This window comes from Parasteatoda tepidariorum, chromosome 6 (genome assembly GCF_982258835.1).
Source record: "Parasteatoda tepidariorum strain Cologne lab strain chromosome 6, Ptep-v5.0, whole genome shotgun sequence".
NCBI classification, from domain to species: Eukaryota; Metazoa; Arthropoda; class Arachnida; order Araneae; family Theridiidae; genus Parasteatoda; species Parasteatoda tepidariorum.
In genome coordinates this window covers 115,295,524-115,321,265 of record NC_141760.1, presented here as the reverse complement: position 1 = coordinate 115,321,265, position 25,742 = coordinate 115,295,524, and the positions used below count along the sequence as shown (strand labels likewise).

The 25,742-nt window shown below is 31.4% G+C and overlaps 1 protein-coding gene across 1 annotated transcript in view; it reads left to right on the top strand.

Moving 5' to 3' along the window:
• Positions 1-25,742, top strand: part of LOC107439767 (uncharacterized) — a 169,298-nt gene that overhangs the window by 99,407 nt on the left and 44,149 nt on the right. Inside the window, 8 exon segments of the mRNA XM_043051794.3 lie at positions 6,483-6,653; positions 7,838-7,975; positions 9,326-9,404; positions 15,471-15,661; positions 19,079-19,140; positions 19,143-19,314; positions 19,316-19,387; positions 24,622-24,763. Of these exon segments, the coding sequence (XP_042907728.2) occupies positions 6,483-6,653; positions 7,838-7,975; positions 9,326-9,404; positions 15,471-15,661; positions 19,079-19,140; positions 19,143-19,314; positions 19,316-19,387; positions 24,622-24,763 (1,027 nt within the window).

The following is a 25,742-nucleotide window of genomic DNA, read 5'->3' as shown; positions in this document are numbered from 1 at the left end:
GCTACCTAAAAATAACGAACAACGCTACTCAACACAAATATAGCCAAATGAGGGAAAACACTCAAAATATTTCAAAACTTATTGATATTTATTTTCTTAAATTGTGATATATCTTTTTCTAGTGATTTATACATTCTAACTGATTCATGAACTGTTAGAATGTATAAATCACGGAAACCTCTTATGAATGGTAAAATTAATCGTTAGTTTGAACACAAATCACAATAAAAAAATTTCCAAGAATATTAAGCCTGTTCACACATCCCCTCGCAAGCATACCATAAGCGGAGGGATACACCGGTTTTAAGAAGCTTATTATTGTTAATGTTCATTCAACCAACCATTAAAGATGTTACCTACTATGAGGAGACAGATTGAATTCCGGTCTCGTCAGGGAATTCAAGGAAAGGTTTTTCCTTCAACTCCCAGGTTTTCAAGGGAAAATTTCTTTTTCTTCATTCTTCTTCTTTCTGACTTAGGCCATTCTTAAGTCATATCAAAGAAATAAATGTTGTTCAACTCCAAATTTTCTACTAGCACATTATTGAAAATTTGTATAAAATCGATTATTATTTCTAGTTTACAACTATACAATCCAAATCATGGCTATGATGTACGAAAATTGAACACATATTAGAATTTAAGCAACAAAAAAAAAGGTGAATTAGAAAATATAATTTTGTTTCAGGGTTATTCTATCATAAAATTATCTCCATTCTCTGACATTAGGTGCATTGATTTTCTTAACAAACAGACAAATGTTTTTTTTAAGTCTTGTGGCTTTCCTTTGCATTCTTTTTCTCAAGTATATTGTAAGGACATTTTTTAGTTTCCAGTAAAATGTACTTTTAATTGCAAAATAAGTTAGCTGCCTTATTTTTTTAAATACAAAATAAAGGAATGGAAATAAGTCCAAGTTGTTCTCAAATATCCATTAAGTTATATTTATATATTTCATGCATTTTATGAACAAAAGAAAATCTTTTTTACACTCCTTAAACATAAAATATCAAGTTCGTGAGCACTGGACCTGGCTGAAGACTGCCCGTTGAGTAAATGCTGACTGGTGCACGTTAAATCTGTTGGGTCACAAAGTCTACTATGTTCCCATAACAAATCAATACCTCTGGGGGCACTGAATTGTACATCGATCGTCCTCTGGTACAGGTCAAAATTGCGATCTGTGAATGAATGAATGTATGAATGTGTCCGCCCAATAAACGGATGTGGCGTATGGATGTGGCTGAAGTCGAATTCTCACCCATAGATGGCACGACTGGAAAACAAGAACAATTGCACTCCCTCTTCCTTAATGGCGGAAGACAACAAAAAATTCTTGAAAAATTAGTACCAGATTAAATTTAAGGTGCGTTAAGAACGCACCATAAAACAAAACCTCTATTTATACTTTAACCTCAATTTGCGCTTCTGTTTTCATAATTTATAATCTGGCAATCTTGTTACGAAAGTATTTTAAATCATTCTTGAAAAATTTCCCGTTCATGTTGGTTCATTTGAATTCGCTACTTGCTTTATAGATTTCGTTTCATGTTTTATTCTGTTTTTTCTTTACATTTTATTTTCTGTTTATTACTTACGTGATATTTTTACTTACTGTGTCCAATTTTATTTGTTGTAAATTCTGTATAAAATTTTTTGTGTGCTCCTCACACTATTGTATTGATATATTTTGCTTTTGCTATATTGATATAATATTAGAAAGCACTCTTTTTTGAGGATATAATCGTGTGAGTTGATGAAAAGATTATATCTTTTGTTTTCCTGATCTTTATTTTTATTATTGTTTTTTGTTCCTCCCTTTTTACATTGTTCTGTAATTTTTTCCATGCTTTTCCAAATTATTAGACACACTATAAAATTCTTTACAAAGTCTTAATCATCAGGTGATACTATACAGCTTTATTGTTTTTATGCGACTGAACTGAAACTGCTTACGTTCGTGTATCAATGGGTTCAATTAGACGATATATATATTATAAATTTGACGAAATATTATGTAAATATAGAATATTCATTATATCAATCATTATATTAGTATATTATAGTAATTAGATCCAATTATTAGGCGCATTGTACCAATTATTAGGCGTTGATACTATACAGCTTTATTGTTTTTATGCGACTGAACTGAAACTGCTTACGTTCGTGTATCAATGGGTTCAATTAGACGATATATATATTATAAATTTGACGAAATATTATGTAAATATAGAATATTCATTATATCAATCATTATATTAGTATATTATAGTAATTAGATCCAATTATTAGGCGCATTGTACCAATTATTAGGCGTTGATACTATACAGCTTTATTGTTTTTATGCGACTGAACTGAAACTGCTTACGTTCGTGTATCAATGGGTTCAATTAGACGATATATATATTATAAATTTGACGAAATATTATGTAAATATAGAATATTCATTATATCAATCATTATATTAGTATATTATAGTAATTAGATCCAATTATTAGGCGCATTGTACCAATTATTAGGCGTTGATACTATACAGCTTTATTGTTTTTATGCGACTGAACTGAAACTGCTTACGTTCGTGTATCAATGGGTTCAATTAGACGATATATATATTATAAATTTGACGAAATATTATGTAAATATAGAATATTCATTATATCAATCATTATATTAGTATATTATAGTAATTAGATCCAATTATTAGGCGCATTGTACCAATTATTAGGCGTTGATACTATACAGCTTTATTGTTTTTATGCGACTGAACTGAAACTGCTTACGTTCGTGTATCAATGGGTTCAATTAGACGATATATATATTATAAATTTGACGAAATATTATGTAAATATAGAATATTCATTATATCAATCATTATATTAGTATATTATAGTAATTAGATCCAATTATTAGGCGCATTGTACCAATTATTAGGCGTTGATACTATACAGCTTTATTGTTTTTATGCGACTGAACTGAAACTGCTTACGTTCGTGTATCAATGGGTTCAATTAGACGATATATATATTATAAATTTGACGAAATATTATGTAAATATAGAATATTCATTATATCAATCATTATATTAGTATATTATAGTAATTAGATCCAATTATTAGGCGCATTGTACCAATTATTAGGCGTTGATACTATACAGCTTTATTGTTTTTATGCGACTGAACTGAAACTGCTTACGTTCGTGTATCAATGGGTTCAATTAGACGATATATATATTATAAATTTGACGAAATATTATGTAAATATAGAATATTCATTATATCAATCATTATATTAGTATATTATAGTAATTAGATCCAATTATTAGGCGCATTGTACCAATTATTAGGCGTTGATACTATACAGCTTTATTGTTTTTATGCGACTGAACTGAAACTGCTTACGTTCGTGTATCAATGGGTTCAATTAGACGATATATATATTATAAATTTGACGAAATATTATGTAAATATAGAATATTCATTATATCAATCATTATATTAGTATATTATAGTAATTAGATCCAATTATTAGGCGCATTGTACCAATTATTAGGCGTTGATACTATACAGCTTTATTGTTTTTATGCGACTGAACTGAAACTGCTTACGTTCGTGTATCAATGGGTTCAATTAGACGATATATATATTATAAATTTGACGAAATATTATGTAAATATAGAATATTCATTATATCAATCATTATATTAGTATATTATAGTAATTAGATCCAATTATTAGGCGCATTGTACCAATTATTAGGCGTTGATACTATACAGCTTTATTGTTTTTATGCGACTGAACTGAAACTGCTTACGTTCGTGTATCAATGGGTTCAATTAGACGATATATATATTATAAATTTGACGAAATATTATGTAAATATAGAATATTCATTATATCAATCATTATATTAGTATATTATAGTAATTAGATCCAATTATTAGGCGCATTGTACCAATTATTAGGCGTTGATACTATACAGCTTTATTGTTTTTATGCGACTGAACTGAAACTGCTTACGTTCGTGTATCAATGGGTTCAATTAGACGATATATATATTATAAATTTGACGAAATATTATGTAAATATAGAATATTCATTATATCAATCATTATATTAGTATATTATAGTAATTAGATCCAATTATTAGGCGCATTGTACCAATTATTAGGCGTTGATACTATACAGCTTTATTGTTTTTATGCGACTGAACTGAAACTGCTTACGTTCGTGTATCAATGGGTTCAATTAGACGATATATATATTATAAATTTGACGAAATATTATGTAAATATAGAATATTCATTATATCAATCATTATATTAGTATATTATAGTAATTAGATCCAATTATTAGGCGCATTGTACCAATTATTAGGCGTTGATACTATACAGCTTTATTGTTTTTATGCGACTGAACTGAAACTGCTTACGTTCGTGTATCAATGGGTTCAATTAGACGATATATATATTATAAATTTGACGAAATATTATGTAAATATAGAATATTCATTATATCAATCATTATATTAGTATATTATAGTAATTAGATCCAATTATTAGGCGCATTGTACCAATTATTAGGCGTTGATACTATACAGCTTTATTGTTTTTATGCGACTGAACTGAAACTGCTTACGTTCGTGTATCAATGGGTTCAATTAGACGATATATATATTATAAATTTGACGAAATATTATGTAAATATAGAATATTCATTATATCAATCATTATATTAGTATATTATAGTAATTAGATCCAATTATTAGGCGCATTGTACCAATTATTAGGCGTTGATACTATACAGCTTTATTGTTTTTATGCGACTGAACTGAAACTGCTTACGTTCGTGTATCAATGGGTTCAATTAGACGATATATATATTATAAATTTGACGAAATATTATGTAAATATAGAATATTCATTATATCAATCATTATATTAGTATATTATAGTAATTAGATCCAATTATTAGGCGCATTGTACCAATTATTAGGCGTTGATACTATACAGCTTTATTGTTTTTATGCGACTGAACTGAAACTGCTTACGTTCGTGTATCAATGGGTTCAATTAGACGATATATATATTATAAATTTGACGAAATATTATGTAAATATAGAATATTCATTATATCAATCATTATATTAGTATATTATAGTAATTAGATCCAATTATTAGGCGCATTGTACCAATTATTAGGCGTTGATACTATACAGCTTTATTGTTTTTATGCGACTGAACTGAAACTGCTTACGTTCGTGTATCAATGGGTTCAATTAGACGATATATATATTATAAATTTGACGAAATATTATGTAAATATAGAATATTCATTATATCAATCATTATATTAGTATATTATAGTAATTAGATCCAATTATTAGGCGCATTGTACCAATTATTAGGCGTTGATACTATACAGCTTTATTGTTTTTATGCGACTGAACTGAAACTGCTTACGTTCGTGTATCAATGGGTTCAATTAGACGATATATATATTATAAATTTGACGAAATATTATGTAAATATAGAATATTCATTATATCAATCATTATATTAGTATATTATAGTAATTAGATCCAATTATTAGGCGCATTGTACCAATTATTAGGCGTTGATACTATACAGCTTTATTGTTTTTATGCGACTGAACTGAAACTGCTTACGTTCGTGTATCAATGGGTTCAATTAGACGATATATATATTATAAATTTGACGAAATATTATGTAAATATAGAATATTCATTATATCAATCATTATATTAGTATATTATAGTAATTAGATCCAATTATTAGGCGCATTGTACCAATTATTAGGCGTTGATACTATACAGCTTTATTGTTTTTATGCGACTGAACTGAAACTGCTTACGTTCGTGTATCAATGGGTTCAATTAGACGATATATATATTATAAATTTGACGAAATATTATGTAAATATAGAATATTCATTATATCAATCATTATATTAGTATATTATAGTAATTAGATCCAATTATTAGGCGCATTGTACCAATTATTAGGCGCTGATACTATACAGCTTTATTGTTTTTATGCGACTGAGCTGAAACTGCTTACGTTCGTGTATCAATGGGTTCAATTAGACGATATATATTATAAATTTGACGATATATTATGTAAATATAGAATATTCATTGTATCAATCATTATATTAGTATATTATAGTAATTAGATCCAATTATTAGGCGCATTGTAGTTTTTTAATAATGACATGATTTGCACGAGTTTATATGCAATACTTTTATATTTTAACATGTATGTTTTATTCAGCAGATTTTTTATATACTTCCTATTTGTATTTTTTTAACGTATTGCATTACACTGTTAACCCATTGAATCAGATGCGTAAACTAGCGCAAACCGGTTTCATCCGACTAAAAACAATAGAGTTGATAATTATAATTTTGCATAGAATCTTTTAGTTTCGTCTAATAACAATGATTCAAAATATTTCTCCTTTTAGACTGAGTCCTGAATTGTCTTCATTAGTTTACGAGTATGGGGTGAGATATTTGAACGATGAAGAATCATTCCTGTTCCTGTGGAATAGTTACCTGGAAGAAACCGATCCATTTGAAAAATCCATTTTCATCCACTCCTTGCCTACGGTCAAGAATATTTCCATTTTAGAGAGGTAAATCCCGTTGTTTATAGAAACTATCTACATGCCGACAAAGAACTGTGCTATTCATTCTCCCAGTTTATTTATTTGAGGGAAATGCCACGTCTATTTTACTCAAATCAGATAGGTTTGCATCCACATTCAGTAGCCAAACTTAAGCCTCTATAGGTTTTTTTTTCTGGAATCGTAAAACTCTTACAGTTAGTTGCTCTTATTTTTAAGGGGTAAAATACTAATAACTACAGTTATGTAGAATTCCTAAACACTATTATTATGTATTTAATATTACCAGCGTTCAACTGCCGTAACATTTTTGGGCTACCAATGTCTGTAGCCTTGTTATTTTGTTACCAGATGTTAAAGGAACTATTGAATCAAGCATTGGGATCCACTAGATTTCACGGAGGATTTTTTTCAACCTTAATTTGAGGGTACGTGGAGAGGAAAACCAACAGAAGGAGATTCTAATTCATGATCAGTCTGGATATTTTTTGTCACAGTCGGGAATTGTTTCTACTCTCCTCAGCAGGTATTCTGAACTGGGTTATCTCATCGGGGGGCAAATTCTCAATCCTTTCTGCTGAATACAATTAAAAAATAATTCCGTAATAACTAAACACTTTAAAGTATAACAAGTGAGTCGTGGTGGATCAGAGGATAGAGCGTTTCAATGAGTTAAATCAGGTTCGAATCAAAGCGATGGCTAGTCGATACGAATTCCGCACTCCGCTCGCACCGACCACAGTGTTGACGTAAAATATCCTCAGTGGTAGTTGGATTATGGGGTAGAGTTTCCTTGGCTAACCGTAGAAGAGTTTTCCTCATCGTCATACGCAAATGCTGATTGATTCCATGAAAAAGTCCTTCACGAAGGCGTAATCCCAGAGTTTCCTCATCTTCTGGATTTTATTCAAAATTACAAGGCTATGGAGGGGAGCATTGATAGTCGTAAACCCAAAATCGGGTTCAATGGCTGTTATAAAATTACAAGAGCAAAACGAATGTTGTATCGAACAACCATAGCTAATTCATCGAAAATTGCAGATTAGTCTGCCCCAAATATCGATGGCTAACCAAACATGCTATCAGTCCTCATGCTATAAATGTAACCTGCTATCTGTAGTTACTTTTAGAGTTCGAATTTAGCAGTTTTGAACATTTTATTTGAATGATTTTTGTTGTTTTTCTTGTTTCAGATTGGTGAGGTTTTCGAGGAACGAATCATATTTCAGGAAGAGTTGGCAAGTATCCATGCTGATCAATCTGGCTAAAAATCCTAAAGGTCATTCACTCGTTGCCAATTACATATTTCACAACTGGACTGATCTTGTCAGGTTAGTCGTCCATAACTGTGATATGTATATCATATAAGAGAATCATGGGAATGATTATAATTTGGATGATTCATTTGAATGACACTATGGTGGTCCTCACAGAGAATTAGTCTTCAATAATCATTTTTAGTTTTAATTTATTTGACCCGTGGAATTTAAACATGTAAATAACTACGCGTGTCTGGATCTTTCGAAAAGACACTGGATTTTATTGATATACTTTAACGAAATACGAAAATAGAATTCTTATGAGGAGGAGAACTTTTCTTTTGCAGTTTGGATGTTAATTAGATGCATAGTTTAGGTCAATTCTGCGTTTTTTTTTTAAATAAGGCCAACATTTTACAGTATTTCATGAATTAAATTGTAAATTTCAGAGTATTAATTTGCCATAATGTTTTTATATTAATTTCTATCCAGAGTTAGGCTTAACGGTCTCCTGCATGTTCTTAAAGGAAGAGCCGCTTTTGAACAGGTTAATGCGATTCTAACATCTTGGTAAAAATAATTTTATTCAGCTCAACGTTTCACGAAGACATAAAATTTAACAATAATAAAAAAAGAGATGAAAAATCCAAAATTTTGTTTGCCTATTTTCTGAGGCTTAAAATTAAGATTTCTCTTCAAAGGATCAGAAGTTACAATAATTGTAACGTCCTCATATTTATATCAATTTATATACTTATTTCTCGTAAGTATATCGAAACTTCAAATTAACTCTATTTTTGTTTTAATTTAAATTCCAAATAACTTTTAATTATATCTGTAGTATATTATATGGAAACAAACTATAGCCCGAAATAATTAGTATGTAAAAATGGCAGTTCATGTTGAGCACTGGGCCAGCTAGATGACCATACTGAAACACATGAGTCCGAAATGTATGACTGTAGCTAAGGTTAGAAAGAAGAAAAATCGGATACTTTTTTTGTAAAATGGTCAGTATGTAAAAAAAAATATATAACAGAAATCAACGCATTTAAACGTACATTAAGAACGTAAAATCGAAATTTTAGAAAACGTATTTCTCTACATATTTCCAAATCGACATCAAAATTGATCGAATGGTTTTTCTGCAATCGAATTGCCCCAAAAGCAAGTAATATAAAAAAGTCAATTCCTACTTAGTTCAACAAATAAAATTTTTATTTTAGTTATTATTTATTTAATAATTGAAAAATTTTCTCCGTATGAAACTAAAATTAGTTCATTAAACTTAATGAATGAATGCTTCGTAATGTTCTTTATCGAATTTATCTGACACAATGAGTACAAAATAATTAAATATTTAACTTATTTATATTTTTCATATTAAATATTTCGTACTTATTGTTCTCTTATTTGCTGCAGGTCATATGGAATTTCAAGAGTAGAAAAATTGGCTTTCGATGTATTCAGTCAATACCAATCAGAAAAAGATCTAGATAAAGTATGTTTTAAAAATATTTCTCCTTATTTATTAACTTTTTTGCAATGATTTTCTCTCGCTATTTTCATGTATTTGACTACTCACTACTGTTGCAGGATTCACGGACAAAGTATTAAAATCTTTAGTAAATAGTTTAACACAGTGTTAGAATTTTCTTTCTAAAATTATGTTAAAATGATTAATAGTTTGAATATTCTTTTTTTTAAGGTTTGACTGTTTCTTTTTTTGGTTGTACCAATCAAATAAATTGTCATTTAGTTACATACTAATCCCGTTATAGCGAACACTTCGGTTGAAGTAAACGTTTTTATTTGTATCATTGAAGTAACGATATAACTAAGGTTATATCATACACTGTAAAAAACTGAACTGTAAAACATTTTGAGCTACGTTGCGCCAAACTTAGGTATTCATTTGCTGGCTACATAAAATGGTGCTCAGTTTTACTAGATATTGGTGCTTTTACTAGTTCCAAATATCGAGAGGTATTGCACCAAAAATATAGGTATTTTGAAGGGAACTAAAAGCGAAGGAAGATTGCACCATTATTAGGTATTTTTCAAGTGCTAAAAAGCAAAGAATGTTAGTATCATTATTAAATATTTGTAAAAAAAAAGAGAATATATATATATACTATATATATATATATATATATATATATATATATATATATATATATATATATATATATATATATATATATATATATATATATATATATAATAATAAAATATAACACATCTAAAATAAAAGTAGTTTTTTTTTAATTCTTATAGATTTAAATAATTAAATTATAATTTGATTTATATGAATTTGATTGAAATTGTCTTTTCTTCTTTTTCATACACATTTAATAATGATGCTAATTTTCTCCGCCTTTTTGTTCTTTAAAAATATTTTCCTTCATATAATTTTTTTTCCTCTCCTTTATTTGATGTACTTAAAATTAAAATTCGTTTTTACATTTCATTCGTTAAAGCACCAACAGGTGCTATAGAGTCAGTTCCACTAATGTTTTAAAGAGAAAATAAAAAAGAATTTTAATTTTAGACTGAAGCAAATTCTTATTAATATGTAATTTGAAATTATTTTATTATTCAAAAAGGAAAATATTACTTTCACAAATAAAAATTTATATAAAAGAGCAGACAAATATTGGATTTGTCTACCCCCAATTTCTAATTGAGGAAACAGTCCAATATTAATTATATTGGCGTATTAAAATAATAAATTTGAAGTAAATTAAGAAGCGTAACAATAATTGCATAACTTGGAAATATTAACAGATCCAGATCAATATTCAAACATAATTTATTCATTCACAATCACTTTAATGTTTGTATACATAGACAGAATGTAATAATTTTTGTGTAAAATTTTAAAATTTAACTATATTATATTTGTTATACATATCACAGCATTCATTAAAAAAAATACGAAATATTAACTCAAAAATATTATAGTTAGTATGTTTTTCTTACTAAGAGAGTGCATTCAGTGCAAACTTATTTTTAATTTACAGTAATTTAAAATAAAAAAATTATGTTATGTCTCAATGTTTACAGTTTTGAAATTTGGGATCATCTGAAAGTAATCTTCAATATTTTAATAAGATACTAAATTTCTTGATATATTCTGCCTCATCTGAATTAAAATCTACAAGATAACTGAATTACTTTTTTGCAAACATAATTTACTACTTGATGCAAAGATTAAATTTTCTCACAGTTTGGAAAAAAATACTGTAATTTTTTTTACAAATTAGTAAACTATTTGAGAAAAACCAATATTTTTATTACATATTCATTATTATACTCATAATTATAGATTTTCTGGTGATATTACTTTAACTATATCACATTTTTCAGTTGATTGTAAAAAAACACAACAAGATTTTAAAAAATTACACACAAATAACACTTTAGAACCTATTTACAAAATAATAATTGTTTTTCCAAACACAGGTTCTTCATTCTGAAAACTTGAAACTATACACTTTCCTTGTTTGTAAGCTGTTCTTGAAACTAGTACTTTTCAAGTGTGAAAAAACTGTTTATAACATTCTGGTAATTTCGGCAGAATAAATATTTTTATCAATAGGTTCGGCACTGATTATAACAATATTTTTCCTAAGTCTCTTTCTTGACTGAAAGCGTTGAAGTTGGTGTCGTTGTACTATGGGAAGAAGATTAAAAATAATGTAATTTATGCTAATAAAATGTACCGAAGAAACAAAATTTAAACCCTTACTTTTTTAAAACATAGAAAGATCAATCAAAGCAAGTCACATTTTAATTACTATTTTTAAAATACATTATTAAAAAAAATTAAGAAATTGTAGTTCTCATTTAAAAAAATGTCAAAACATTTCACAACCTAAAAATTTTTTTTCGAGACCAACTATTTATACGGGGGGAGGGATTTTTATCTTAAGCCTCCTTTCCCCCACAAAGATCTCGGAAAGCAAAGAAAGATATTGATATTTTAAAATATTATTATTATTAAAATGGGCTAAAGCACCCAAATAGAATTTCTCCACATGAGAAATTGTGAATTGAATTCAATGCAGAGCATTCCCGTAAAAAATTTGCTGCTGGAACTGTTAACTGTTAAAATAATAAATGAACAAATTGATCATTACTTGGATAGATCAAAGAGTTCGTGTTGAATCCAAGAGGGTGGAATCTGGCTGCCGATAAACACACAAGCATTGTTCATGTGGATGGTATTAGAACTCCACATGTATATACAGTTTGTGAGGATTGTTTTTTTTCTAACTAAAGGTCTTTTGTTTCATAGATGCAGATATATTTCAGAATAAAGAAAACTTTTATAATTAAAATGAAACTTTTCGAAAAAAAATTCTTTAAAAAAAAACTGTAAATATTATAAAGAATACATATGGCATTTTTGATGATCAATGAAAACGTTCGATTTCATGCTTATGTTGTCTTCTCCCTCCCTCACAAAACACAAATGTGGGCTAACATAACATAAACCTACAAAAAAAAATCATAGAAAAATAAGCGTTTAAAGCAAAGTATCTATGAGGATCAAAGTAATATATTATTTAATATCCTATTTAATAATCCTAGTTAATTTATTAACTAGGATTATTAAATAGGATATTTTGTTTCACTTAAAATTTGCTTCGCAAAAAAAAAATAATAATAAAATCTATTTGAGAAAAATTATAATAAGAAATCAGCTTATTTCTAAATGTTCTAAAACAAATCTTGTTCTTGTCGGTGTTTTTTTAAATTTCAGTAAGATATTCTTGGAGAATAAAAAAAAATATATCGCTTTGTTTTCTTTAACGCCAATATTACCCACTTTGTTTTTCCCCTACCTCGTGCACCCAAAGAACTTAAAGAGATGCCTAGTTTCCATGACAACGGCTAGTGCTAATTTGAGATGAATAATTCGCATTGAAAATTTTACAACAGAAGCATTTTAGAATGTATAGACCAAGATTCGTGTAATTACGTGACATTACAAACGAAAATGAGCAAAATAGAACATCAAGATCACAACAAAAGCACAGATATTGACAGAAAGTTTTAATCCTAACAGAAAGTACATATGATTTTTTTTGTTCTGTAGAATGAAACTGAAATACGAATCTAGAAAGGCAGTAAATTTGGCGGAAAGCTGTGCTGCTTAATATTGCCGTATTTACCTTTTATTTGTCACTGGTATTACACTTTCTGTGCACATATAAATGGATGTATGTCCTTATTTACTGTAAAAGAGCTAATATAGATTTCAGAATCTTTAATTATTCATACAACGAATATAGTTTCCTAGAAGAAATTTGAAGCTAACACTTTCAGAATAGACAGCAAAATTTTTAAAGTTGATATGAAAGAAATGAACTGTAATTAATGCAAATAAATAAGAAAAGTTTACTTACCTGCAAAAGAAATGGACAATTTCAAAGACAACTTGCATGACTTGATAGCAAGGTTCAACAACAAAATCGTCCATCTTGTCAACAGCTACGAAATAAGTTATCGGTCATGGTTAAAGCTCGTGTCTGCCATAGTAAGAAAGTTTGGTGCAATCGATTACTCCATAAACGCATTTCTTGATCATATTTACCAATTTATGGCGCAACCTAATTAAAATTATCTTTCATTTATCCAATTTATGGTGCAATTAGAAACTTTGCACCAAGTATTGGTTAAACATTTACCGAGATTTTTAACAGTGTAGTGTACAACTGAGAAATTAATAGTTCGCTTATAGTAGACTTAAATTTAAATAATTGTTGCTAAATTTTTGGACAATAAGATCAAATTCATATAATTGCAACTTTTAACTAAAAATGAAGTAAAATGCATTATAAATGAGAGTTTAAGAACAAATTATTTCGCTGGAGAGAATGATGCAAACACAGGCCCATGTGGGTGAGAATGATTTGCTCAAAAACGCTAATTTTCTTCAAAAATGGTGAAAATCAAAAAGATAAATATTTAAAAATTTCCAAAAATAGCAAAAGTTGAAAAATGAATATCTAATCATTTACATAGTACGTAGCGTTTTTAAAAAGTATTTAAAGGTGCTTATTTTCGTTTTTTAAAAGTTTTTAAAGGTGCTTTTTCATGAAGTGTTTTCAAAAAGTCGTTAATTTTCCCTTTTCGAAAATGAGATTTTTTTTTCTTTACCATGTCGATTGTCGCTGTATATTATGCAAAAGCGTGGTTTTCACATAGTTCTATTCAACGTTTTCACACTTCATTCAACCACAATCCGATTCTTGCACTCTCATGGGCAACTCTGCTGCATTTTGCAAGATATTCCTCATTTCGGATTTCATTTTCCACCCTCTGAAATCGAACCAAAAAATCTCTATATTTCTATGGTGGCTAATATAATCATAAAAAGAGTTCTTATTTAGAAACTAGATATTTTATCATGATCATGTGAATTCTTTGAAAATTATTTTGCATTTTGTTAATGTATATTGTGCTTTTAAAATATTTTTTGAGTGCCTTAAAAGTGCTTTAAATGTGCCTATTTTTTGTTGAGAGATTTGGCTACTCACCTTGATTCAGCTATAGGAGACAACCGTAGCAAGGAGTGTCTTTTTAATGTTATTTAACGTTTGTGCCACGAAACTTTGTTGTAGAGAGTTTGCAATATACAGTCAAACCCCGTTATTGTGAACCTTCAAGGGATCGTTCTGCAAACAATTTTTACTTATGGTTCCAAACTCCCCTCTTTTATTACACATTATTTAAATAAATGGCCAATAAAATGACATACAAAAATGAGTGAAACATAATGCGTAGTATGTGTTAACTTTTATTTTTAATTACTCGTCTTGCGTACAAAAAATAATTAGAAACCTTTAGCAGCAACCCTCCACATCAGACATGCTAACATATCCCGACTCTCCGATAATTTTTCTTGAATATATGTTATTCCGCTTTTTAAACGCGTCTAACCAGTCATTCGAGCATATAAAAGTAGTCTCACCAAATCTCTTAGCAAATTCAATGTCTTTAACTTGAAGCATTTGTCCAGACACTGGAAGATTGCGGCTTCTTTGAATGCTGAGCCAATTCAATAATGCTATTCAATGATGAAGCAAATAAGAAAAAAATGCTTATTGCTACATTCCATGCTAAAAACGGTTTTAAAAATCGGTGTACGTATTGATTTTGAAGTAGGAATTTCAAAATTATTACAAAAAAAGAAGAAAATAAATCAGTCGAAATCAGAAAAAGGTTCATAATATCCAATTTCCTCACTTTTTTCGGATCAATATATTCACAAAGAATAAGCATTATACGCGTGTAGCAAGGCACGGGAGCAAACATTTCGTTCCCTATATCCGGGAATTCACTATAAACCATGTTCACTATAGCGGGGTTTGACTGTCTTTAGTTAGTTATCAGTTTAATAAAGCTAATTACGTTGCAATCAATATTTCCAACAAAAACTACTGCAATACGCTAAAAAATATTTTTCAAGCATTTTGGATATCGTGGACCATCATTTAGGGTTTTTTTTGGGGTTATTTTATAGTCCGACTGTATTTTGAGAGTGTATGTTTTTCAGGTGCGTGAATTTTACGGGAAGAGGAGGACATTGAAAGAGATGGAAAGATTGCGGTCTCGGACATTAGAAGCTATACGCCTGCGCATTAAGTGGCACATCAATTTCCGAAGCACAGTTGCCAAGTGGTTTCAAGACAACGTTTACATGCCCTGGTCAAGTATGAGACTACCGAGGCACATAAAACCTTCAAAGTAAAAAAAAAAATCTTTTTTTTCTTCTTTTGTTTCGTATTATCCCAGATAGCAAAATAAATTTTATTCTCATCCAGCAAACACGCTTTAATGTGAACCTAAAATGGTTTGTTATGCCGTTTACAACGTAAACCTTCTAATCTTAAAACGAGATGTGGAACAATCTGCATTATTCTACGCACGTTATTCTAATCCAAAACCTGCGAAAACTACCTTCCATACAATATCCTTAAATCAAGGTTGAGTTAGGGTTTTCAAGTGTGAGAAGATCATTCGATAAAGCTAGTGAAAACAATCTTAAATCTAGGTAATTATAAGGTTTCCCTTCTCAAAGTCTTGAAAGCTCAGCTAAAATCCACCTTGTCGCGAAATTTTAATGGATGATGCAATTTGATCCTATTGCCAGTGTGACGTCAGCTAAGACGTCATGATGGACCTAAGCGACCATTTTACCTAAATGACAATTTCTTTTGAAAAAAGCTTTTAAAAAATTTTTTTTAAATCCTTTTAGGATGTAAGGTTTGAAACTGCAGTATTTTTGCTTTAATGAAAAAAAGGTTTTTAGTACAGTACAGCACCCGTTATCCGGAAATCAGAAAACCGGAAAAACAAAAAACCGGAACGAAATTCGATAAATTTTTCCGCCATTTTAAAAAAAAATTTTTTTTTTCCTCTTAAGATTTTAGGATTTTTTTTTCTTTTTTGAAAGATGTTTGCCTTACCATAATTTCAGAAATAATCATTAGTGTATTACCTCATCGTTTTTTCTTATTTTTAAGATTATTTCCAAAAAAAAATTTTTTTTAGTTAGGTTTAACACTAAAAAAACGGCTTTTTGTAGCGATTCAGAAAACCGGAAAAATCAGTTATCCGGAATAGCGATAGTCCCGATCGTTCCGGATAATCGGTTCTCTACTGTACAAGCATTTGCGGGACATTAAAAAGAAAGTTCCGATTCAAGGTTGCCGTAAGGTCACATGCTTTCTGGAATGGATGGTTGACTAAATGTAAACAATAACAAGCTTTCTGAAACCGGAACAAGTTTAAAAAACTTCCGGTGTATCCCTCCGCTTATGGTATGCTTTGGAGGCGATGTGTGAACAGGCTTAATATTCTAGGAAGTTTTATTATGGTGATTTGTGATTGAATTTACGAGTAATTTTACCATGCAGAGAACGGAGCGTTTTTAAGAAGTGCTTTAAAGGGCTAATTTTTGATTTACGTTTTTAAAAGCTCTTAAAAAGTGCTTTTTTTTATTCGGGATTTATAAAAAGTGCTTAATTTTCTATCTTTTAAAAAGAGATTTTTTTCTTTGCCGTGTCGATTGTCGTTCTAAATTACAAAAAATACATGCTTTTCATAATTACATCTGCAATATTTATCAGGAACTAGTTATTTTATCATGATCATATAAAGTGTTTGAAAATGTTTTCGAATTTGATTGATGTTATGTTTATAAATTAAGAACTTTGAAAGATAGAAAAATAGTTTTTATTGCTGCTCAGATCATTAAATTATGATTTTTTACAAATTCTAACTGGCTGTGAGCCTAAACATAATTTTAAAAAATTTATATCAACCCATAAATAAAGTGAAAGGTTTTCCATATTTTGAGTGTTGTCCCGGCTATTTGGCTATATGTGTTTAAAATACCACCGTTTGATATTTTTTAGCGCCAACACCTAGCGCCCTCTGTGCTTAGTTTTACATGGTCAACTATCCATTAAATCATTTTCAAGAAAGAAATCAACAATGTAGCCAGCAACAGAAAAAGTGAATTATGCTGTAGAAAGAAAATCCTCGTTATGAGAAGGCTTACATGTCTTCTTCGAGTTTTCGTTTAAAGAAACGCGGAAGAACTATCTTATACTAAAATATTTCTCAAAAAGGAATTCATTATCGGAACCCAGATATTTCTATTATACTTTAATCAATTAAATAAAAATCGTAGTAAAGAAATTTATGTTTTGCAACTACACATGTAACTAAAACTGAATCCCCTCCGCAGAGGATCAAAATTGTGATGGCATGTCTTCGGATCATCCTCCGGGATGTTTCCAAGACCGTCGCCAATAGCCCATTGTGAAGCTCCAGTGCGACGTAAATTAACAACAACAACTAAAACTGAATCTGATCGCACTTTTTTTTTCATAACACAGTTGCACTGCTAGAAATTTTGGAGCTTTTTTAAGCCATTACATCTTTTGAAATAGCTTACTATTGCTCTAACCAGAAACATATTATCTTACTTCTTAAACTTAAATGCATTATACAATGTAGTTCTTAAATCATAATATCGTAGGAATTACCTTAGCGTGGATGAAACATAAGCTGAAATATATTATCTTACTTCTCAAATGTAATTGCACACAATGCACACATCTCCCTTTACCTTATAAAAAAGTATTAAAAACATTAACCTCATACCAAACGTAAAGATTTTTAAAATTTAAATGAAAAATGTTTGGTTTTATTCACGACGTTTCATTTAAAAATATACTTCATTCATTACACTTACCTGAAATTATTTTCAGGTGTCGGTTTCATCACATACTTGACCCAAAAAAGGAATCCGGTCAAAATAGACCTGGATGTATAAAATAAACTGTAGAAATAGCAGGATATAAAACATGAACTTGACCGCAAAAGTGATAAAAAGACCCCGAAACCAGCAAATAAAAAAAGATATTAAAGTAGGGCATGAATGTATTAGTTGTATGAAACAGCAGTTTGAAAGATTATTTCTAGATATCCGAGTCGAAATTCTTTATGGTCAGTGGTTTCAGTACATGTTATGATGGTCCAAAATAACTTGATGGTCGCCCTCAACTAACATTTTCCATTATGCTTTCATGGTTTTTTGATATGCCGACAAACTCCCATCATTCCATGATGGAAAATGCTACTTTTATACTATGATGGTTATCCATCAAGAAAAATTTAATTCTCATTGACCAGCAATCTAAGATGGTTTTAACCATACATTTCCATGATGGTTTAATGGAAATTCTTGTTGGTTCTAGGAATCAAAACAATTTAGTTTTTTTTATATTGGAAAATCATAAATCAGTCCGAATTCCTATATTGGAATGATGGTTGTTCATGATCATTCGAACATTTGATTTCCGAGATACTATGATGAAAATTCGTGATAGTCCATAATGGTACAACAGTGCATTTTAATAAAGGTTTAATAAGAATTATTGTTGGTTCAGCAAGAATAGACCATCAAAATAATATTTTTTTATGTTGATCCATCAAAAATCTGCCCGAATTCCTACATTGGGATGATGGTTTCTTATGTTGGTTACCATCAAAAATATAATGATTTATGATGGAAAAAATTGATGGTTACCATCAAGATTATATTGGTTCATCAATGGAAAATAATCAAAAAATTTTTAATTGGATGAGTAGGTACGACATAGTGTTGAAGCCCAATGTCTCGAAGGGATCCCTGGAGGGTGAAGTAAGGATTGAGTGATGGTCACTCAAGAGACGGACTACATCCTTCTCCATCAGAATGGTCTGAAGATCACACATACTGAATGTCCATCTGCAGCAGTGGACGAGGCATTTCCACACAAGAAGACCGATTTCTGGGTGATTCGTTTCAACCAGACCATTCTTCCGGAAACCACCTCCTCCACCTCAACTTCAAGGAAGTTTTTCACTCGATGGAATGGGTGTCTACCACTACACCCACAGAATAACTGGAGAAAAGCGGTAATTTATTACAATTTTCCTTTCTGAAAAGATCAGAATAGATGCAGTAACTGGCCAAATTATTAGACGCACTACAAGATTCTTTGTAATATTATAACTTATCAGGTGATACTATACAGCTTTATTGTTTTCGTGCGGTTGAAACCGGTTTGCATTCATTTACGTTCGACGTATCAACTGATTAACATTGTAATGCAACACGCTAAAAATAAATACAAATAGGAAGTCTATAAAAAATCTCCAGAATAAAACCCCATTACATGCATGTTAATATATAAAAGTATTGCGTATAATCATGTCATTATTAAAACACTACAGTGCGTCTAATAGTTTGGTCCAATTATTATATACAGGATGTTTCATATTGAATGGGACAAAAAGAAAACATGATTGTAAACGTTATAATTAATATATTTAGAAAATTCAAATTTACTTAAAAACTACATTTATTCAAGTTTTCTACAGGTGTTCAATATGTTCCCCTCCGGTGACACGACAAATGCCTGCTGCACGGTAATCCTGCTCCACTCGTGATAGCATATCCCCTGCGCTGGAGTTTCTTTTCGTCCTGGGCTTTTGTTCTTGCAATAAGCAGCCGGTATCCTGGAACTGCTTCACCCACCTGCTTATGTTATGCCGATGCGGTGGTTCGTTATGCAATTTCGTGCGAAAATGTCTTTGCACAACAGTTACAGGGGAGGTTTGGCATATTCGAAAACGCAGTACGCTTTCTGCTGCATGGATGACATTTTGTTTAACAGCGCCTCTAGCAGCGAGTTCGTCATTCGCTGATTTTTCACTGCTGCCAAATAAAACTTGTATAATTGTAGTTGCTGAATAAATTTGTTTCGGCTGAATAAATCCATTACGGCTGTCACACTGCGCTATTCTTTTTGTCCCATTCAATATGAAACACCCTGTATACCAGGGGTGGCCAAACTCATTAATAGTCGAGCCATTTTTCAAAATTTTAAATTTTTTGGAGCCGCAATTAAATACATATTTAAGAGGTAGGCAAAAAAGGTATTAATTTTTTTTTTTACAGAAATTACATTTATTGAAAACATATAAATAAAAGTACAAAATATGTGTATTGAATTTAAATATTAAAAATTAAACGCATTTATTTTACTTCTCTCGATAATTCTTTAAAATTTGGCGAATAATTGGTGACAGCACTTCTCAGTAATTCTTTGAGATGCTGGCTAGTTAATACTGATCGGTGTTTTAAAGTGAAATAAAATGATTCATATAAGTACGTTGTTCCGAATATTGAAATAATTCGACAATCAGATTTTTTTAATTCATGATACTTCGATTCTGGTACAAATTTCCAAAATTCAGTAATCGACGTCGACTTATATTTTAATTGTAGAGCTTGATTTTCTTACATCTCTATTAATTCTAATTCTCCAGACGCTTTTTGGGTCATAATTATATTGGAAATGGAAAACACTCACCTTGAATTATGTTAATTTCAAATGGATTAAGAAAAAAATCTAGAGACGATTTAAAATATTTCAAGTCTTGAAATCTATTTTGGAATTTCGTCAATATTCCTTCTAGCTATTTTATATATTCGTTGAGTTTTTCTTTTTTAATATTGGAACAAATTTTTTTAAATCGAGGAAATTGACAAAATGTTTTATCTTAAATGTCCTTTTAAAAAAGTTGTAATTTAAATTGAAAAACTAAATATACACTGTGAGAGGTCAGGTATTATTTTATCTTTCCCCCTGAAATTGTAAATTCAGTGTTTGCAAATGTTCCATGGCGTCAGTTATAAACATTAAGTCTTGTAACCAGTCGCCATCGTCTAATTCTGAATAAGTTATTTCCTTTTCTTTTAGAAATGCAGTTATCGGATCAAACAAATCTACGAAACAATTTAATACGTTGTTGCAAAATAATCATCTAACAATGCAAAAGAAATTAATGTCATTCGGAAGTTCTTCGTCCTTGTTCTCGGTGAATTATGCAGTGAATCGGTATGAATTGTAGAATTTGAGAGTCATCTCTTAAAATCCCAATAAGACCGATTTTTTTTACCCGCAATTGCTGGAGCTCCATCAGTAACAGTGCTTACAAGTTCATTAAGAGCACATCAAAAGTTCTCTTAACGTAATCTAATGCATTTTTAATATCGACACCAAGGGTTGATTCTTGAAGTGCTACTAAATCTAATAATTCTTCTTTAACAACGAAGTCACTTGAAAAAAATGTAGGAATACTACCAATTGCGGAAGATCTATGATATATGTCGATTCGTCAAGGAACGATAATAATTTTTTTAAAAATATAATAACACAAAAATGAAAAGCGAACTCGGGTACATTTATCGAGAGCCACAAATAATCCTTGAAAGAGCAGCATGTGGCTCGCTAGCCGCAGGTTGACCACCCCTGTAATATACTAATATAATACCTGTTATAATAAATATGATATTGTTTAATTTAACCAAATGATACACGATAGCCCGTTGTGAAGCTCTAGTGCGACGTATATAAAGTACCAACGTAATCTAAATCAATACCCAAATTACAATACAGTGAAGTTTTTTTTTTATTTAGAGCCTTTATTTAGAACCTTTATTTTGACAACCAAGTTTCTAAAATAAATTCTCGTTAAAAAAAATGTATTAATTTTTTTTCTCCATTTTTATTTTGTGTGATTAATATTCAATTCGGATAAAACAATTGCCAGAGTTCATTAAAAATGCCGCTGTTTGTCTGTTAAGATTAATAAAATTCTCGTCAAGCCAGATAGTTGCTAACAGGCATGTGAGCTGTGAATTCTTCCGGAAGAATTTATTTTCATGTTTGAGGCAGGAATAAAACTTTTGTTTCTGTATTTCATACTTGGATTTATAAATTCAATCAAAATTATCAGTACAAATGAATAAATCAAACAACAACACGATGACGAAACGTTAGTATGAAACAGCTGCCAAAAAATGTGAAAATATATTTGACTATAACTGATTTCTCAATATACCAACCACTTTGGAATATTATTTTTAAAAGGAGCGAATGTTGGTCTCTAAAATGAAGTTGGGGAGAGTGGGGCGAAGACCGTACTGTCGAAATTAGCTTTGCTTCTTGGCTATTTTGCTAGTCAAGAAGAAGGATATTTGCGGGTTTTTGCACTGCCCCTGTACAGATAAGTTGCCTCTCTAGTATTTTGAAAATTATTAATTCGTCCATACAGTTATAAAAATTATTTTAAATCATCATCAATGGCTCAACAGTCCAGGGTTTGCCTTAGTCTTCTCAAGGAGTTTTTTCCAGGCTAACCTCTTTCCTGCTAGTGTTTTTCAGTTTTCAGATTTTAAGACCAAAAGGTCTTTTTCTAGGCCATCTATCCATCTCAAATTCGGCCTGCCTCTTTTTCGTATGCCAACTGGACTGGCATTGAAAACTCTTTTTGTGGTTAGGTCTTCGTTCATTTTATTCTTTTTCGTTTAATAAAGTTAAAATTAATTGTTATTAGTCCAGTTAATTGTACGTCTACTAAAGATCTATGCCTCAATAAACGATAAGGATTTAGCAGCAATGCTCTTTTACGTTTCGATTACCCACTCTTATCCCTCCCACTCTTATTACTACCCACTCTTATCCCACTCTTATCCCCCTTCACTTCATGTGTGACTATAACCCAAGAAAGTCACTCATGAATTGAGGGGAGATTAGATAGAAATCCCTCCTCTTTCTGATCCCCCTTTGGCCTACGCAAGCTGCAGAAGAAGCAGATAGCCACTTTTAAAAATAAAAATATCTGCCACTTTTCTCCTGAAATTCTAGTATATCTAAATTTTTCATAGACATATGAATATTTGTCTGCAGGGTAAGATCGAGTGATTTGACTTCTTCTGGAAAAAATATTTTTATAAAATTAAAAAAATGGTATTTATACGATTTCTCAGGACAAGTATGAATATTTTGATTGAATCTGACAGTTTCTAGGTCGGACAGTTTAGTTACTTCGAATGTCGGCTGTCTTGTCTCATCCCACTTTCCCCTACTTAGTATACACTATGTGTTCAAAAGTGTCCAAACATCCATATTAATATGATGTTTGGTCCCTCTTTTGCATTGATGACAGCCTGCACACGAAGACCTTTCCACCAGTGAAATGAAAAGTCAACGGTCTTCAAATAGCAATAATTATAAGAACTTGCAGTCTGGATGTCTCAGGGTATAGAGCGTTCGCCCTCCAATGAGATGACCCGGTTTCGAATCCAGCCGATGGATGGTTGATATGAATTCCGCATCCGGCTAGCACCGACCTCAGTGCTGACATAAAATATCCTCAGTGGTAGACGGATGATGGGTCAGAGTCCCCTTGCCGTCAGGATAACTGTGGGCGGGTGTTTTCGTGATTTTCCTCTCCATGTAACGCAAATCCGGGCTAGTCCCATCAGATAGTCCTCCACGAAGTCAAATTTTTCCCAATACTTGATCCAGGGGCCGGGATAGCATGGTCGGTAGGGCGCTGGGCCCATATCCAAGAGGTCGTGGGTTCGATCCTCGCCGGCCGAAGACTCCCCGTGTAGTAAATGGTGACTGATGCACGTTAAATCTGTCGAGTCTCAAAGTCCTCCATGTTCCCACAACAAATCAATACCTCTGGGGGTACTGATCCAGGAGTTTCCTTGTCTTCTGGATTGGTTCAAAATTACAAGGCTACGGAGTTGAACGTTAGTAGTCGTAAACCCATGAACTTGGGTCGGCTGTTCAACGACGGTTATAAAATAAAATAAAATACTTGATCCAGGAGCTTAATTGTCTTTGAGCTTCCAGAGGCCCTTATTAATATGATGTTGGTGCTCGTTTTGCATCGATGACAGCCTGCACACGAAGATTTCCCACCAGTTTTTTTTTATAGGAATTGGCTTCCATCACAGTGAGGATTTGGCTGACTACGTAATCTAATTTGTCTCATAGGTGCGATTGAAGTTATGCGAGGGCAGTTTTTGAACAAAATTAAACCGTGTCTGCACGAACTGCAGTGGATAGAGAAATGGGCCGAAATATTGACATAGAGTGCAGCATTGTCCACATACATCTAAGAGTTAATGTTTCCAACCACAGGACCAAGTGTTCCAAACCACGAGAAACTACCCCCACACCATTATGCTACCACCACCATAACATACTTTTTACCAGACAGTGTGGAAAGTTCAATTTACGTTTTCCCTTAGCATATTCTAACTGAAGGAAAAATGTTTTTTTTAGAACTTTGTTGGCAACTCAGTTTGAAGCCACCTATGCCAGGCGAGTCTTCCCATGCTTCGATGAGCCCGATTTCAAAGCTTCTTTCAAGATAAGCATCATTCACGACGAAAACTACACAGCACTCTCCAACATGCCTCAACAGGTATGCAATTAAAGAACCATATTGTTTGTTTTCAAGGTTGTAATACTTCGTAGTGCATATCTACCACTACAAAAATATAATTCCAATTCCCTGGTATATAAGTCATGTTAACTCGATTCTACGGAGGGGTTACCTTTTCATAGATGACGGCTGACAGGGTCGATAACTACTCGCTCCCCACATTGGTGACCCGGACGTGATTTGGACACATAACCTTCTGATCTGAAAACGCCTAATTCGATGGATAGTCCAAGTTGAACAATTGAGTTCCTACTTGTGACTGCGACATTATCCACCTCCTCGCACTGTTGCTACTCAGTCTCGATCACACACAACCTCGGCCTGCATGCACTTGACTTCTAACGGCAACACAGGAGCAACCACGACAGTGAACTTAATACAGATCTCACTATCATCAAAATGTACGATGATCTTAATACAGCTCTCCCGGCTTCTCACAAAAACAGCAATGAATCAACTAGTGATATATGTTCATCGAATTCTATCACAGCTATAATTCTGGAGGGGGAGTACTATGTTGACATGGTCTATAAGTACTCGCTCCCCACTTTTGAAATTTCCCTATCTATTTTTTTACTTTCTGCTTGTGTGAGATTTTACAGTGCGATAGGGGGAGAACAGAACTCCTTGAATACGAGGGTTGCTATTTATATTTCTGGCCTAATAATGAAAAAACAAACATGTAGGATCGAAATTGGTTTTATTGTTTTTCGAAATATTCTCCATGATGATCAATACACTTTTGCATGGGTTTGAACCATTTTTCAAAGCACTTTTTCCAGTCCGATTGAGGTAACTCCAAAACATGCGTTTTGAATGCATCAACCGCTTCTTCGGGGGTCGAAAATCGTTGTCCACGTAATTTATTTTTGATGTGTGGGAATAAGAAGAAGTCATTGGGTGCCAAATCAGGGCTGTACGGCGGATGACCCATCAGTTCGATCTTTCACCCCGTCAG